This window comes from Prorops nasuta, unplaced genomic scaffold, assembly GCF_024137725.1.
Source record: "Prorops nasuta isolate Cenicafe-Biocafe unplaced genomic scaffold, Cenicafe_Pnas_1.2 PNAS00005, whole genome shotgun sequence".
Taxonomy (NCBI): domain Eukaryota; kingdom Metazoa; phylum Arthropoda; class Insecta; order Hymenoptera; family Bethylidae; genus Prorops; species Prorops nasuta.
In genome coordinates this window covers 5,389,942-5,408,175 of record NW_027116802.1, presented here as the reverse complement: position 1 = coordinate 5,408,175, position 18,234 = coordinate 5,389,942, and the positions used below count along the sequence as shown (strand labels likewise).

The 18,234-nt window shown below is 38.4% G+C and overlaps 1 protein-coding gene across 3 annotated transcripts in view; it reads right to left on the bottom strand.

The window, feature by feature from the left end:
- LOC136773531 (glutamate receptor ionotropic, kainate 2-like) overlaps nucleotides 1-18,234 on the bottom strand; it is a 130,698-nt gene that overhangs the window by 83,514 nt on the left and 28,950 nt on the right. For all 3 annotated transcript variants that reach the window (XR_010822636.1, XM_066727274.1, XM_066727275.1), the window contains exon 2: nucleotides 5,191-5,454. Coding sequence is in view for 2 of the 3 variants with exons in the window: in XM_066727274.1 (XP_066583371.1) it covers nucleotides 5,191-5,263 (73 nt within the window). In the remaining variant the exon portion in view is untranslated. The remainder of the gene's footprint in view (nucleotides 1-5,190; nucleotides 5,455-18,234) is intronic.

Below are 18,234 nucleotides of genomic sequence, written 5' to 3'. Positions count from 1 at the left end.
TTAAAGGGTGCTTTGACGAGAACCACGCGTACACTCCTTATTTTCCACCTCTGCCATTTCCATAACCCAGTCTTAACCCCCACCCCAAGTGCCAACTTTTCTAACCTCATCCTTGAAATTTTCATCCCCTTCAAGGAAGCACCTACATAAGCCGCAAATATATGCAATTCCACTATACAGGGTACATGGCCGGCTAAGTTATGCCAATCCGAAGAATCTGGACAGAGGCGAAGTTTTGAAGGTAAAAAAACTAAGTATATTTTGATCCAGTGCTTATATAAATACAAATATTTTTAACGTAATTAATGTATAACTAGTTCTGTGGATTTAGTGTATAGTCCTACGTGTATTCTGTTTAGATTCATTTTCATCGTAAAAATGTTGAATCCTAGCAGATTGTGCAGTATATAGCGATTTGTCACGATAAAACTTTGAATTTTTTCATGATATTATGATCGGCTAAACCACACACGCCTGCGCGTTTGTCGCGAACGTCACTGCAATACTTTATACTGCGAAGTAGTGAGCGTTACTTTTTATTTTTTGCATGGTGGAAGCTAGCAGGTATAGGATCGTAGAATGATTACGAGGCAACCAAATTAAGGCAAATTAAGTTTAATGCTGACCAACGAACGTTTGCTTCCCCTTGATTTGTGGTAGCTTCAGCGAGTGAAAGAATTGCATAAACAAGGAAGCAACTTGGAGGCATTTGCCTAAGAGAAGATGAATAATTAAGCTAAGCAAATTAATTAATTGCCGTGATGCGGATTCCAACTGGTCGTGTGTTACTGTCCGGAGTGAATGCGTAAAAATTAAGAAGCGTATACGCAAGAGTTTGGCTATAGCCTAAAAGGCCTAGTAGAAAGGCAAAATTGGGTGAGCAATTCAAACAACAGTTGAGAAATGAGTCTCTTCGTGCTTATAGATACGTGAGCAGTAATCGTTGACAGAAATTCGCAATGATTCATAGGCTTGGATCTGTCGTCCAGCAGAATAAAATAAAAGCTCCTAACGTGACGAGTGCTTCTTGTGGGATGGTATATAAAAACACAGTTTGACATTTATTTTTAATACATAAATTTAATAGGCCTAAAGGACTTTAATACCTAGATTTGATCGGTAAGGGGCAATGAAAACTTGGAAAAGAACCTCCGTAAATATAGCTGCTTGTTAATTTAGTATACTATAGAATTACTTAAGTTTTAAAATGATTGATTTTGATAAAATATTATACTTAATTTCTTCCCAGATGGCTAAAATCTAATGTCATATATAATGCGTACAATTCATTAGTATTATTATGTTAATGATAAAAGTCATAAGTGAACCTTTCAATTCTATTTGTGGAATTTTTGCAAGTATATTTGACAAATAACCGAAAAAAAAAAACAGATCAACCTACCTTCGATTAAAGACAGAGTGTGATGTCCGCGATATTAGGAAATTTCAATTGATAATTACTATTTAATTAGAGATATGTTTCGAAAAAATTGAAAAGGATTTTTTCCTTAAAATTCTCGATCCTCGTTAGGATTCTCGATTGCACAGGACTTAAACGACCACCATGTATATAAATATACTTGCAAGAATAAGTGAAATATGCTAATGGCAACTTTTGAAGAATGTTCCTTGGCAACTTGGTAATTGGCTGAATTGTCGGAGAGAAGCTAAGAGGGAACGTCTCCCTTTTTACATTACGTCTCTCTTGCAGGAAAAGCGTAAAAGCTGAGATAGGAAGTAACGGAACGTTTACACGCATTAACCGACACCTACAAGAGTGTAGTGGTTAAACGTATAATTTCTACTCATACTTTAACTACAAGCAAGTAGGTACAGGTCCGGTTCTGCAATGCTTATGGACTTATTTTTTACCGCAAGCCTTGATCCGTCTCGCCACGTTTGCGGTGCTCTCGCTTAAATCTTGGTTCACCCTATGCCGGATAAAAAGCCCATCCACGTTATTCAAAAACTCTCTTATACATAAACTCTCCATGAATATTCGTCTCCCGTCGACTTAACAGATAATAGTCTTATTTCTTGCTAATCTTAAATTCTCCCAGCACTGCCTTTGCCAACGATTATACGCTTTAACCTGCAGCATTAATCCATATTTCATCCGACTATTACTATATATAGGTACTCTTTTCCCTTGAAGGAGAAATTATTGTTCGTCGATTAAGGAACGAACGTTCGCCCGAGATTTATAGAATGATTTCAGTGACAATATGAAAGTTTGCTCGCCGTTTGTCACAGGTAAATTTAGAAGGAAAGTGCAAAGTACACGCACTGTGTTCTCAACTGCAATTAGACGGTACACGTACGGACGAGTGAAGAATCAGCGTCGTAAATTGAGTTAAACGCAGCACTCGTCATAAAGTAACAAGAGTTAGTGCCACGTGCGCCAGCTTGCCTCCACGATTTATAGAATTTAACCGATAGATTTACGCTCCTCGTTAGCGGCTGGCTATCGATTAATTTCCACCAAGAAGCCAGTCACATTGGATCAGCGCTAATCAATGTGCCAATAATAATGGCTGTAATAACACAAGGGATTAGCGATTGCCAAAAAAAGAATTTGTGGCAGATGAAGAGGGAGCGAAAGAGAATAAGAGGGAAAGAATGAAAAATGGTGAACAGAATGACCGACGCTGCTAGGGCAAATCTCACGTAGTTTGGCTGACCGAACGGGCGTATGGGAGATCCCTATAGTTCGATGATGATCTATAAGCTTTGCTATTATTTTACTCAAAAAAGGCAGTCCAATAATTTTGTATTTTTCAGAGATTTTCGCAAGCTCTCCCTCCGCGTTATATATCAGTGCATGAATTCAATTCCAATTCCATTCTCTCGTTCTCTTACCCCCACCCCCTTCACTCTAAAGTTCCGCCTTAATTATTCGACATCAAAGCTTACCTCGTTAATTTGCAAATACTTTTAGCAGGCAAGTCCTGCATTTTAAAACGAAATGTTTATCGAGGGGTTACACTCTACGTCGAATCATGTTTGAACCAAGTTTGTTTATCGTTAATTAAGGAATTCGAATATTGGCGGTTAAACTTTCCTTGAGATCGCTGCAGAGTTCATATTTGCGTGCGCTGTAATACTCTAGATTGTTATCAAATTGGATAATTGACGTTGGTTATTGTTATGATCACTTATTTACTACGACTGTAAGTAATCGCAGTTTGTCCGTCGAGTTCTGAATCCGCTTAAATTTAGTTGCGATCGATCAGTTTGATTAATGACAATGGTACGTGGAACAATCTTCATTATAATATAGTAGTAATTAAGCAGCTCATCGATTAATATTTCAGGTTTGACGTTACAGCCAACGCGATGACGATTTGTCTGACTTTGAAGAAACTACTATTATAACGACGAGTGTAATCAATGAATTACTGACTTCATTCGATGGATTGATGTGCCAACGGGAATTTTTTCTTGTCGCCCATTGAATCAATGGGAATTGAATATTCATCGATCGTTAATGAATTATTTCAAACTAGTGGCTGGCTGGCTGAATCGTGGCGTTTGCTGCTACGTTAGTATCTCTGTCACGCTACTCTCGGTGTGACCCGATGCCAGTGACAGCCTCGTTACGGTTAAACAAAAACAGTTAATTGATACCGTTTCGGAATGTTACCCGTGCCAGTAATTCCCCCTCCGAACTTCAAATTAATTACTACTCCTACTGGTACACATGGTCAACCTGACCCCTAATATACATTAAAAAACGTTGCCCATTACTTCCCTTTTTATAGCCTCGTTTCTTAAGAACCCACAAAGTACCTCTGTATATTTACCGTGAATAAAACACCTGGACCAGTGCAATACTTTAAGAAACTTCTTTTTAAGAGCTAACTAAAAATTATATTAGAAAATAATTTACGACGATTCTGAGATTATTGTTTTCCATGGCAAGTAGGGACAGCTTGTTGGGCCTAAGTATGGAATTTTGAAAACGCTGACTATCCCTTTATTCTTAGGGACATCCTTCTGGCTACTCGAAAAACGCAAGCTTTCGAAAGATTGCCGAGGTACCATGTACTATACATATATATATATATATATATATAGGTTCATATAAAAGTTCTACGAATGGAAAGCTCTTTATTCCAGGATATCAAATTATACCAGAATATCTTTCATCCCGTTCGATAAAAACCAATGTCCCGAGTATTGTGACGTTTCAGTACGTATTTACTAGTATTCTCCAAAGTGGCGTGCATGCGTAAATATTTATCCAACGGCATCGTGAGCATTTGGCTAGCCCATCGCATGGGTTGCGACCGCTTCCACCGTAACTGGAGAGTTCATCGATTAATAACATACTGTATGCCACATGTATATTTAAAGCATCCACTCGCACCCGATGTGCACGTATCTATATACGGGAACACGAAATCGGGAAAAATTAGTCGCAGCTTTCGGACCTCCCCCCTTACCTACATACTGATATTTTCAAAATAAACAGTCTGAGCAAAAAAAATCTCGTCTAAACTCCGCTCGCTCGGAACAGTGCCCATTCGTTTTGATTTGCCATATAATGTTGACAATTCTATACTATACGAAGACGAGTACAATATGAGCGCATACAACCACTCATCCATGTATACAAACATGAATAGCCTTAATCCGCTTCGTCGTCGATGTTGCTTTTCATGATTCAACGAATTCTAAAAAACAAAAAAGAAAAAAAAATCGGTCATCCGATGCGGATTTTTTACTCCATTAGCGTAAACCTCTATTTGTTACGCTTTTATTATCGCACGTCAATTTACTCGAGTATTAGGAAAATCTTAAACCCTATATTTATATATACAAGCTCCGTAAACTGTATTATCATTAGTAATCGCGATAGGTTAAATTCACAAGAATACAATCAAGATTCATTGTTTATATGCACAAATTTTCCTTCAATTGTGCAAAAAAGAAAAAATAATTTTGAACGTTGCCGGGAGTTAAGAAAAAAGATTGGTTTTCGTCGAAAGGGCTTGAAAAGTTATGTAGGGGGTTGTGGGACTGCAGGATAAGGCGGGGTAAGAGTATAAAGAAATATTTATCGCTGCTAATTCATCATGGTGTTGGCGAATAGGAGGGCGGTAGGATTATAGTAGCTGAACGTGCAACGGGCGGCATGGAATCTAAAGAGAACGTCTTTCCCGCGGGAAAACGTGGAAAGATACTCACCTATCCTAATGATATCAGGAAGAGCCGCGGTGTGGGCGGCGAGGAGCGCCAGCAGGAGCCACCTCGCAGCCATTTCCGGTTCCGGTTTGCCCCACCGTCTCTATCTCCACCGCCGCCGCCACCACCGCCGCTGCCTCTCCTCCTCCTCCTCCACCTCCCCTGTAGCCTCAGTTTTAACCTCAGACTCGTCCACCGCCGCCACCTCCTCCTCCTCCCCCGCCGCTACCACCGCCGACGCCGCCGACGCCGAAGAAGCTTACGCCGCTAGAAAACAAGATGGGAAAGCGAGTTCATTAAAATGCACGCCGCAACCGTCACATCCGGCTTGAATGCCTTTCTCGTTTATGGCAAGATCGCATTCTCACTGATATCATATCACGATCCTCCTTGATCAACTGCCGCCGTTATCTTCTGTCCTAACGTTTACCCCGATTAAAACTGTAAAATCAATCTCCCCCACCAATTACAAAATATACTCTATTGTCTCCAGCATTTTCCTTCCTATACTTTCTGTCTTTGTCTCAGTAACTCGTAAATTTTCCTAGTCGCTCGAGCATCTTTTAATATTTTCACATCATTTGCGCTGCAATTAATTCATCAGTTTATATATAATCAGTAGAAAAGGTAGGAGCTACATGCAATTACGTAATCTAAATTTTAGTAATTTAATTGTAATTTAATCTACTATGGAAAACATTGACTATTTTAAATTTATAAATGGAATTATATATCCAGAAAGCATGTCGATTCCACCTTCATTATACTCAGGCTTCGCAAAACCCTACCGGATAGCTTTCATGGTTGAACTCTACTTCAGCAGTTCAGCAAGTATATATATACGCATGAGAAAAATGTTATAATGAACTGATTAAATCTTAAAAAAAAACTTTCTCTCCCCGACTCTTTCTCTCCAGCTTTTACGGGTTCATTATCTCTCCATAAGTGTCCCGGAAGAACAATATTTCTACATCAAATAGACCGAGACATACGCAACCTCCGCATTTATTTTTGGTCGCATTGGAACCCCGAGGTGAATAGGTATACCCAGAAGTGAGTTTGCCGAAGCAGGGGAAAACTATAAGTTCTGCTTTGGGCTGAAGAAAAAAAGTCTGGAAAAAGTTTGCACGCTCTTTTGGTATCGTTGGACGACTTCTTTGTTCTGCTGCTTTTCTACTTTTCTTTCTAATACGAGAACCGAAAACAATTTGAAAACGTAAAAAATGAAGAAGCAGTACGATGGGAAAGTAGTACGACTTGAGTGATGATAACAGGAAGAAATTGATGCATACATATAAAAATAGGTGTGTGCAGCAGAAAAAAACAACTTTCAAAGTGGAGTGCGCAATATGTCCTCCTGACATGACGCTTGAAAGAATTTTTCATTATTTCGAAGGGCCATAGCAATTCAGATGGCTCCGCTATCTAATGAATTTCCCACTTTCATGGAAAAACGACCATAACGAACGGACAATCACTTTTATCACAAATATCTCCACCATCTCTTGTTCTAATTACTTTTAAACTTGCATAATACTCAATCAATATCCAAGTGGTTGTTAATTAATAGCCTTACAATCGATTGTTCCTCTTGACCTAATGAAAGAAATGCACCATTGTATTTCCTTTTTCTTCCATTTCGAATGAATATTTAATTTAATGGCTGAATTAACAGCAGAGTTGAGAAAATCTGCAGAAAGGTAAGAATAAGGAAATGAGTATAGATTTCAGAATACTTCTGCGACTCTCTCATGGTTGATGGTAAAAGGTGGAGGCAGTCGTGGGATGAATGGGGAGGGATTTTAAAGTGTGAGAAGCGATGGAGCTCTTGTCGCGGAAAGAAATTAGACAAGTTTCCCGATGAAACTGAGAAGAGGTTCATTGACCCTTTGACAAGGCCGATAGGCAAAAAAGGGAAAATAATGGGAGTTGAATTCCAATTGTAATCCTGCAGGCTTCGCGGGTTGGTTTATCGCGCCAACTGAAACTGGATGCGGGATATATAACACGGGAATCTCTCTCTTCTGAAGGAAGAAAGGGGTGGGATGGTCAGGTTCCATCCGGGACAAAGTTCCACTGTACTTATATGTGTGTGTGTGTGTGTATGAGAGAGAGAGTGGAAGGTGACAAGAAGCTGGCACGTACCAGCAATGTTTCACCGGTAATTAACGGCGTGAAAGCCGATGAAAGCTCTATGGGTTGGTGACCTTTCTGATATAGCAATCGCAATCGAACATTCTGGATCTAATCACATCTCGCGCACTGTTGTCGAGAATCCCATTCTCTGCCATCCCCTCCATCCCATTTCATTTCGCATGGTCGCGTGCATTAAGTGTAACCTAGCACGATTAACCAGATGCTTTTTACAAAAATAAGACCGACTATCCTTATATGTTCCTTTATTTGCTTTTATCCAATGTATATAAATTCTTTTCAAACTACGTTTCACAGTTACTCGAAAGGGCTCGGTTCACCATTCTTCTGTAAAGGAATTTGTGACATTCCACTTTGATCTGGCTAAAAAGTACCTCTTACGAACGTTATTCGTTAAAATAGTTTTGCTGCTAAAAAATTAACCTTTTAAATATCTTGCTTTATAAAGGTATAAACCTATAATTAAGTTTTTAAAAGTCACCTTATATTTCGCAGGATTGAGGAAAATTTGACAAGTTTGCGTAAAATATAACGAATGTTTTGTGTTTAGTGCAAATGGCAAAAATTATGATTATTAGTATTTAGAACAGCAGAATTATTGGTAATAAATGGGAATATTAGGTTGGTTTAAATATTCATGAGCAAGTTCGTGCGATATCGAGTACAACCTACTCCTATATTGGGTCTTGTACTCCTGGCTCAATTAACCGTAAAACCAGCAATGTCAACAAGAAGAGACTCGCACACATATCCTTTAATATGCCTTCCTTATCTTATTAACAGCCATAGAAATATTTCCACATGATTATTTTACCTGAGAATACACCGAGAGATACGTGAGAATCTCGTCGATTACGGGAAATCATGTACTCGTCCTTTTATTCTCTTCTCACCAATTTTTCAGACTTTCAAACTTTTGCTACCAGAAAAGGAAAATAATTATTTCCTCCACACGAAAAGTTTTATTTCAGAATCGTTTTATGTTGAAGCTTCGCCAAACTTTATCTGAGCTATCTGCAAAGTACTATACGTAATAGGAATGAAAATTTATTAAATTGTGCTGTATATTTAAGAGAATAGTTTGGGATATTGTTTAAATGTATTAGTTTCTGAGTTATTTTTTTGATAAGGGAAGTTACGTATATGGCTCTGCTGCAGGCATGTTGCAAACCTCAAAATTCTCTGGAGTGCGTGGAGCTCTATTGCGAATGTACAGTTGATGTGGTTTGTTCGGCAAACGAGTATGCTGCAGGGGTGGTGTTGGTTTACAAATTTTCTCTACGGATCTGCAGCAGACGACTTGCAGACGCACACCACACTATCCATTGCCTAGCGCAAACCCTGCTGCTCTCTGTGGCTACTGCTTCAACACCAACTCCGATTGTTCTAAATTCTAAGTACACTCAGGCCTGTACGTCCAAAAATTTCTATTCTTTCTTTATCTTTTCCTCTATTTATTTCTTCCAATTTTACATATGCAAATATCAATTTTAGGTTTACAAATTACTAAGAAATTTAATATAACGATGCAAAATTAGTTACCTATGTGATATTTGTTCAAAGTATAATGATAAAATTCTTTGTATTGCATTCTTCTCGATATGAATTTTACTCATCAATGACAAGAAAGATTTTCATAGTATAATGTTAAAGCTATACTACTAGAAGGATTCTTATGATATCAGATCGGTAAGTAAAACGAGCCGGAGTCTGAGCGTCATCTAGTCTGGGGTTGAATGAACGTCGATGTCGACGGCATGTCATAAAATTCTAGGGTGGGTATACGAGTTTATATTCTTCAGTACCAAGCCGCGGATCATGCTTGTGCAGGTATATACCTTCATACGCTAAAAAGATAGCTGTTTTTCATTTACGCAGCTCAATAAAAGTCTTCCCTGAAAAAATTTACAGACTGTAAAAATTAGATTTTCAACATTTTCTTTTTTGCGGTAATCCTGTTGATGTAAAAATAACCATGCAAGTTCACCCGTGTAATGTATTGCACGTCGATGGAGAATGAGCAACTCGATTAAAATTTGAAGTTTACGATTGGAAGGAAATTTCAAAGTGGTGACAAAATTTCAATGTAATATATTATAGTGTGCAGACTTTCAGCATTTATTATCATGAGTTTGTAGAAGCGTGGTGTAAATCGTGGTATGCGGCACTTTTATAATACTTTTCGTTTCAGCTGAGTTCAAATGGCGTCCATGGGGATTAGGACAAAGGTAAAATAGGTAGAAACACCCGCATCCCATTTCTAGCTCGGTGTAGGTACATATGTAGGTTTCTTCTACTGCCACTTCCTACTACTGGTTAAGGGTTAATGTCGAGAGACCTCGAGGTCGTCCCACAAGTCTCCCGAGGCCTTTTTCAATTTCGTCAAGCTCGCGAGACTTTATTTCCAAGTTTATTTCACCAACTACAGCTGCTGTACTTTACGAACCATTAAAAAATATCTTTCCGCTTGTATTATATCAATTAAATTTCCATGCTTTCATCTTTGATGGCGTTTTACTATAAAGTAAAAAACAAAATCTGCAATGATCACTATGCATATGTTTACAGCACTTCCTGTAAGCCTTCTCCCGTTTCTTTCGTATAGAATTATTCGTATCTATCGCTACGAATCTCATCCCTCTCATTATTATTTTTTATTTTATACCCATGTTCTGCGATGGTCACATTTTTCTCTCTGACCAGAAGACATATTCCAAATGTATGTATACTTGTTTGCAGCAGTTTATGAAACTGCGTAAAAATGTCTTTTGTGAAGCAGATATGGAAGTTTACCGTCGTAATTAGTTTATTATCCGAAAGATTTACAAAGTGCGAGCACTGAGTGTCTCTAAAAGATATACATTCATACGATAAAGCTAACCAGCCGGCACTGGCAGTAACATGAAAAAAAATACAACCACTTGCTTCTCCACTGTCCAAGGGATTGAACTAATTAAACTGTTTTTAATTAAACCTTATTTCCATTCTCGACCATGCTACCGCGTACTCATTCAAAGTCGTTCCTTATCTGAAAATAGATTTTTTTCTCTCTGCCAAGATAAATAAAGGGTTGAAAAAATAAAAAAGAAAATACTTTGTAAGCTCCAGGGAGTCGCGAACAACTGATTCAATTTCCGAAAAAAGCGAAACTCATTTAACAATTAGTCTCTCTCGGCTGTCCGGCACTACGCTAGCTCGACTATTTCATAATTAAACATCTGACGAAAATGGAAATTTCTTTTGCCACAGAATTAACATATGAAATAAATGAAAAAATGCGTATAATTAAATACCAGTATTGATGAATTTATCGAATAATGCAAGCTAATTAGAAATACTTACTGTAATGTCTTCATTTAGTTATATATTATTCGGAATTTGGTATATCTAAATGTGAAAACGAACGCACGGGAAATAATATATCCCCAAAGCCATATTATGAGTCCCTTCGCAATATTCCCCATCAACATCAATTGTTTTTGATGCCTGGTAATTGCTAATTTTATAGTACGCCGTTCGTTTTTCTTGTCACATGGTTCGATCCAGAATCCAGTGACAAAATTCTCATGCGAGAAACGTACATGGCGCTTGGGTAATATTGCGGTAAAAATAGCATGCTATGTAAATTATTGCTACGCGAAATTGAATGCGTCTGGCAAAATACCTCAACGTCATAAATGTTTAACATGAATTTCATCATAGTAAATTTTACATGTATAAGAGCGAGAGAGAGAGAGAGAGAGAGAGAGAGAGAGAGAGACCGATAAACGGCTGCAATCAGAACTTTTGTGAAATCTGTTTCAATCAAAGGGTGCATCGTGAGTATTTATGAGGAAGAGAAGAAAAGAAATTCATTGATTACGGTTGTATTGGTAAGGGAGGTATTTGGCTGATATTTACGATCCGAAAGAGATTCGACGATTTGTATAAGTAAAGGCGTGATAAAATGGGAGAAAGAGGGGTTGAAGGGTGGATAACGAGAAAATATCGAAATGCGGCAAACATTGACAAATCGCTGGCCATAATGACTGGATCGGTCCCGAGGGTTGAAGAAGATTTCTCTGGCAAACCGCGAGTAACGCTCGGCCGGAAACAAATGGCCTATGAAAAATCGAAACCGCAAATGTCATGCGATCCGAAGCGAGAATCCAGTTTGCTCTTTTGCAACCGTATATACATATATAGGATCGGAGCAACGCAGCGGCAGCGCGGATACATGTAAATGTGCAGCGAACGCAGCGAGCGTCTATATCATTTTGATACACGCGTGGCGAAAGAAAATTCCAACGGAGATGAAGAATCCACGAGCATTCAGCCATTTGACCTGCTTTCCTTTATAAGAATATTTCACAATCTTCTTCGCCACGATAGGAATCAATGATTTATCGTCATTCACGATTTACATTCTTAGTATTCGCCCTGTGCGCATTCTTGCTGCAAAATAGCGTAAAGAATTAACAACAAAAGCGCCGGACTGTAAATAATTGAAGCGGTACTATTGGAAGGGCTATTGCAAGACGCAAAGTACCTTCCAGGGAAAGTCTCGTGGCAATCGTGTGAGAATTTACTTATAAGCTTTCGCCTGATTTAGCCAGGATAACGATTTATTCAGGGCGTACGGAAGGCACGGCCTGATGGAGTTGGGAATTGGTAATAGTTTGAACGAATGGAGAAATCGCTGCTTTGCGGAGTAGAAACGTAACTTTATTATCCATCCAGGAATATGGAAAGATGGGTATTTGGGGATGAAATTGTTATCAAGGATTTGGTATATGGAGGAAGAAGAATGAGAGAGTTTGGTCATGCTTGACAATTTAAGAATATCGAAGGGACCTTCGCTGAGAGAAGAATGTGAAAGGGAGCAAGAATAAGAATAAGTAGAAATAGGTAACGCTTCTTTTCCAGCTGTTCCTGTTGATTCTACTTCGACGTTTCAGAAATGCGTGACAGCAAACTGTAAAACGAACTCGATCAACTTCTATAGTGCTTCCCCTTGCGTCATATCATATCGATATATACCTATAGCATATCTATATATATCTACATACCAGTAAATATATCTAAAAGAATATTTTCAAACAGCGGTCAAGCTTTCATCGAAACTTTCAATGAAATTGCTATATTATCTTTTCGATATCCCAAGGGTAGTTTTTATTAACTATTTTCCTCGAGGGCTACTGGAAGCATCTTCGTAAATTCCTTGAGGATTTTGAGAAGAATTTTTTCCCATTGTTGCAGAGGAAATTTTTGATCCAAAAATGATTTTCCATTGTTGCACGAGTCGATCCGATAACGTCGAATATGCTACTACTATAGATATTACGGTAGTCCAGTAAATTCCGAACGTTGGTCACTCTACGTTTGAAACTCATACAGTGACGATAACACACGACGGATATGCACTCCGATATGATCTGTCACTCTCTCAGTTTCATATCATGATAATCGACTCTACCACAGATTTCAGTCATCTCTATCCTCTTTCACTTCAAATCCCAAAACGATCTTAAATATAATTCAACCAATTTTCATCAGTTAGTCTTTCGAATCGATTGATCAGTTTATCAAAATACCTTTTCGCACGTACCATTAACTGTCAATGTTTTGACCATCTTGTTAATTTCGTTCATAACAAAGCTAATTTGTAGTACAAAGTTCGTTTTCAATTAATTTGTAGAGCAAAACTTTATGAAGGAGCTACATGGGGGATGAGAAGGGTTAGAAACTAAGTTACCCTTGTAAAGCAGTATGCAACAGTACTAGGAATGAAGCGATTGTGCTGTTAGGAGATAATTAGAAGAAGGGTTGGCCATTTTGAATCTCAGGATCCTTCTGGATTATTGACACTATTGACACTGTTAAATTCTCTTCTATTTTCTAGAAGCTCCTCTTCGTGTATCACATGCAATTAGTTCTAGCTCCTTAAGTCATTAAACGAGTATAGGATTTCCATCATCGACTAAATAACTACGATGATATTATAAGTAAAGCATTTTCAAGACGAAAAACCTAATATATCAATTCGTTATATGTGATTTTTTTCTGCTTACTAATAAACAAAATGAGGAACTTGAATTTTAATTACTTGCTAGTACACACAATTAAAAGTTTTTCCCAAAATAAAGTAAACATAGAAGCAAGCCTTATACAGCTCAGTGATCACCTAAATACACTAAAAATAAAAGAACTCTGTTGACTGGCACAAAAGACTGTATTCAAACTTTTAATGAATTTTTGTTACGATAAGATGTGATTTATCTATTTATGTCAAAGCGGATCTTTTCGGTTATCGCATAGATATATATAAAGTCAATGAAACCTTTGAACCTTTTCATCTTTTATTACTCCTTCATTTCTTATTAAAATTCATTAGACATTAATGTGAATGAAGACTTACTGAAAAATTATTACGTTACTAAACGTGTCACGAAAATTGATTAAGACACGAATGTATTCAAATGAAATTGAATAAGGAATTATTGTAAAGTAAAATTGCGGTTTGACTGTAAATTTTAACTTACAACACTTGTCATTTTTTCTCTCTTGAAATATTCATCGAGTTAAACTTTATTGAATAAAAATATAACTAAGAAAAGATAATATAATCTAATTAGTTAATAGTGATAACGACTGACGGCTATAAACTCAGCTTATAAATTGCACATGCCCTGATAAGTCGAAAGTAGGATAAGTTATTAGCAATAACTATTTTATCTTTACACATTATTCCCTAAGAGTATCTAATGGATTTTCAAGAGAGGAATATATTACAGCATTTCGGTAGGAATATAAATAATAACGATGTCACGAAAAGCATAAAACTTATCTTTACATCACGTAGGCTGCGTTATAATGGTTTCTTGTTAACTATTAGAAAAAAGATTATTGATACAAAAAAAAGGAGGGAAATGGAAAACTCAAATACCGTATCTAAAACATATTAACGATTTTTCTCTTTATGATTAAGGAGAGACTGTGCCTGAAAAGAGTTGAGAAATGTGTCGTATTAAAGATGGAATGACGCGGAAAGAAATCAATGGATTGACTTTGGGAGGAAGATGTAAACCCGTTCCGCGCTATAACTCAGTTAATACTCGAAAAGTTTGTTTCGGTAGAACGTCTAGGTTGGGCGCTCCAGGAAATAGCGATGCGCTTCTGTGTGATCCGGCGACAAATCACTCCCAGACAGCTTTTTATAGAGCGCAATTTTATCTAGCCCTTTTCTGTGCCAAGTTTATTGCCGGGCATTGTCTGGCCATTTCTGGCTCGTATAAAATGTCTTCCTACATTCTGCCTCGGCCGCGCCATACCATTAATATCATCGGGCTTCTTTTTCTCACCACTTTTGCTTAGGCGCGGCGAAGTAACGACTCGAACGACCCGAACGACCCACTTCTCCAGCTTCTCCTTTTCGGCCCACAATCTTCAACTACATATACCTACACACGCCACACGTCTTCTTCCACCTGTGTCAAAGTCCAAAACGCTGAATTTCGTCCTGCGAAATTCAGCTTTTAGCTAAATTTTCTCTAAATCATCGATAAGCGTCTAATCTCTTAGGGATATTAACTACTACCAAGGGATATTGAGACTAGTGAATGAAAGTCATTTGAAAGCGCCAGTGGAGAAGGTTAAACAGGAATTGCACGAAGTGTGGAATATCGCTTGAGCTTTTAGCCTGGCGTGGATTTTTGAAAAGAGAAATCGATATATGGGGCTAGATGGAATCGAGTAGAATAGGCATCATTAAAAAACGAATGTTCAGCGAAAAAGCACGGTGAAAAACCTAACTACGGCAGGGAATGGTCTTGAAAAAAGGTCGAAGAATAGTTCAGGATCACGTTTCGTTCCATCTTCGCAAAGCTGGGGATTCAAGTCGCCCCATTCCTCTTATAGCCTCCCCCCTCCCCCTCACTTTACTTTCGAAACGGCTACAATCATTCAAGTAACAATCATTCTATCCCGTAGAATCACTTTATTATTAACGAAGCACGAAAATGGATTACAGGTGGATATATATATATATATATATGTAATATAGAGTGAATTTTGCAAATGACAATTTTCTGCTTCTCGCTATATCTATAATATTATATATCTATATATACTACCCCACCCATTATTGTTTAAATTGATATCTCTTGACAGAAATTCAACAATTAATTACGAATGAAGCAAATTGTGTTGCGAGCTTTGCTAGTTTATTGATTCGTATGAAAGCAGTAGCAGCAGCAGCCAAGAGAGAGAGAGAGAGAGAACGAGTTCTGAAAATCACGAGCCATCTGGAATTCAAGTTTAAATATTGCAACGAGGCGAAATGGAGATGTGCATTCAGCCTTGGGAGCACGAAACTTCCACGTGAAGTTGTATGCAGTAGAACATCTCTCTTTTAACCTGACTGAATGAGAATCGGAGAATAGCATCATCGGCTCTAGTACGCATCATGTAATTTGTGAACGAGAAACTCTTTTGTTTTCGCCCCATATTCCTGCAGATGATTGCCCATATACTGTCACTTATACGTATATTGACCGTGCCTCGGTGTCTGTAAAAGCAGCCAAGTGCACCGCCGTTCCTACCCTTTTTATCCTTTAAATATACGACGTTTGCGAGAAAATTGCAAAATGGCCACTCTTTTACTTCCTCCCATCCCATCCGCCCAACAAATGTCTTCTTTGTCCTTTCGTAATTCAAGTCGCGATACATCGATGTTCGAAAAAACCTCCGCTCGCTCCACCGCTCCACTCGCACCACTCGCGCTCTACTGGCTGGAGTGACATTGTTTTCTCCGACGCTATTATATAAACCGAGAAAATGGCTAACGTACGGTCCTTTTTATTGCACGAAACTTGCAATCGTAAACCTTCTAGCTACATTTTTATGATTCTATATACATTACACAGCTTGCACATTTTTATGATTTCAAATTAGTGTCTGATGTATGTTGACGCGATGGATCATGATTGTGCATATATGTTTTTCTCCTATTGGTTATTGTCGAAGGAAGAATAATGCTCCGGTGTAAAGGTTTGATTATGATCAATCACAACGCGTGCGTTAAGAGATTGATCAAGCCTATATGTGCATATATGGGGTATGATTAAACGATAGGGAAAACTAGCCATGATCGCTACCGCATCGGTGCTCGTATTACGAAATAATTTACAGTACTAAACTTCCATTCGGGTAATTTGACTATCCATTGCCCGATATGGTTTCAACCTCCACTTATCCCTCTTAACTCCCACAGGTGAACCTTCACCTTCTTCGATATAGTACCGCGAACCAAACGTTCCGTTTTAATACGGCATCGAACTTTAATGGTCCCGCATTACTTTTTAATTCAGTTAGCTCGCGCGGCGTTTTAATAAGCCCCGAAGTAACTTGTCGTCACTCCGTGGACAGTAAATATTTGAGAGCGCCTTATAAAGAAAACTACCGAAACTTCGAATTTACTAGTGAAGTTTTAATTAAATTTTCAAAATTCCCTTCATTAATTATCAATTACCAATATCTTTCCGCGAAGGAATATTCTTCGGTTTTTAGCGAGAAACTTTGGCCAGGAATTTTTCAGAATTTTTATCGCCTGGACAAACAAAAAATAATCTCCTAAGTACGTCTGGCCAATATTTGAGTTTTTCACTGCGCTCTTTAGAAACTCTTGTTTAATTGGGAAAATAATCAGAGATTGTTGGGCTAGGGGTTCGTAGGATGGGAAAGCGTCGCGTCGTCGGTATAAGAATGGGTACGCAGAAAAAAGAGTAGAATAATGGGGCAAGAATAATTAAATAGGTTTGTGGATGGAGTCGAGGAAGGGGGCAAAATTTCGCTGTTGCGCGAGTTTTGCTATTCCTGCGACGCGTTTTGAAATTGCATTCAGTCTTCTGACAATAATTGCCTGCCCCATTTAACTAGCGATATGACTCGACCTTAGCCCGAGATAATGGTATCGTAGAAACCTTGCGGAAACCACTCCTTGCTCTTGCTCCTCCTATATAGAGCCGCGATTATACTCGATAATCGGGATCATCTATCCGTAAAAGCACCGCAAATATCATTCGAAAATTTCCCTCTGGTCTATGAATTTCAACTTCACTCGCGCTCTCAAACGTAAATATAATTTAACAAACGATATCTGCAGTCTAAAAGCTACATTTACAAAGAAGAAAGGATTAGTGAATAAATTGTAACGAATAAATACTATGGACCCGTTATTAACAAGGATCCCGCTTGAAAAATAAAAAAATTTGTCTATAGCGAAGCCGCGATTCAGCATTGCTGTTAATACAAAAGAACAATAAACGATAAAGCGTTGGACCGACGATTTATATGATATTGTGCTAATCCGGTTAAAGTCTGCAGGGGATAGGGTATATAGGTGGGGTGGGGAGATCGCGACCGTATATCGACTAGATACATAATATTCATGGGAGTATATGGGCGTGTTCACGTGAGAAGAGGATTATTCTCGTGGAGTGAATTTCAAGGTTGCTCTTTTGTCACCGGGCATACATACATATATATATATATATATATATATAGTTTTATCTTACGAAGCATGCCCGAAAGGCTACTTCGGAAGATGAAGTTGTTATAAAGAGAGTATATAAAGGAGCTATGCGAGGAGGAAAGAATCATCAGAGAGCATATATTATTCCATGTGGCATAAGCGACGTAGATATAGGCCTTGCGAAAGTGCCTAAGAGAGTATATATAGAAATCAGGGGAATTTATTGACCCAGGTTCCGGTTCTCCGAGCTTCCACGCTTCAGGGTGGCCCGTGACCAGCAACTTCCTGGTCCGTGCGAGTAGCGAGCAGGAGGGGAGGGACGAGGGGTCAGGGGTGACATGGCAAGGCATGCCAGTGGGCCACAGTGGCCCCAGTAGCCCCAG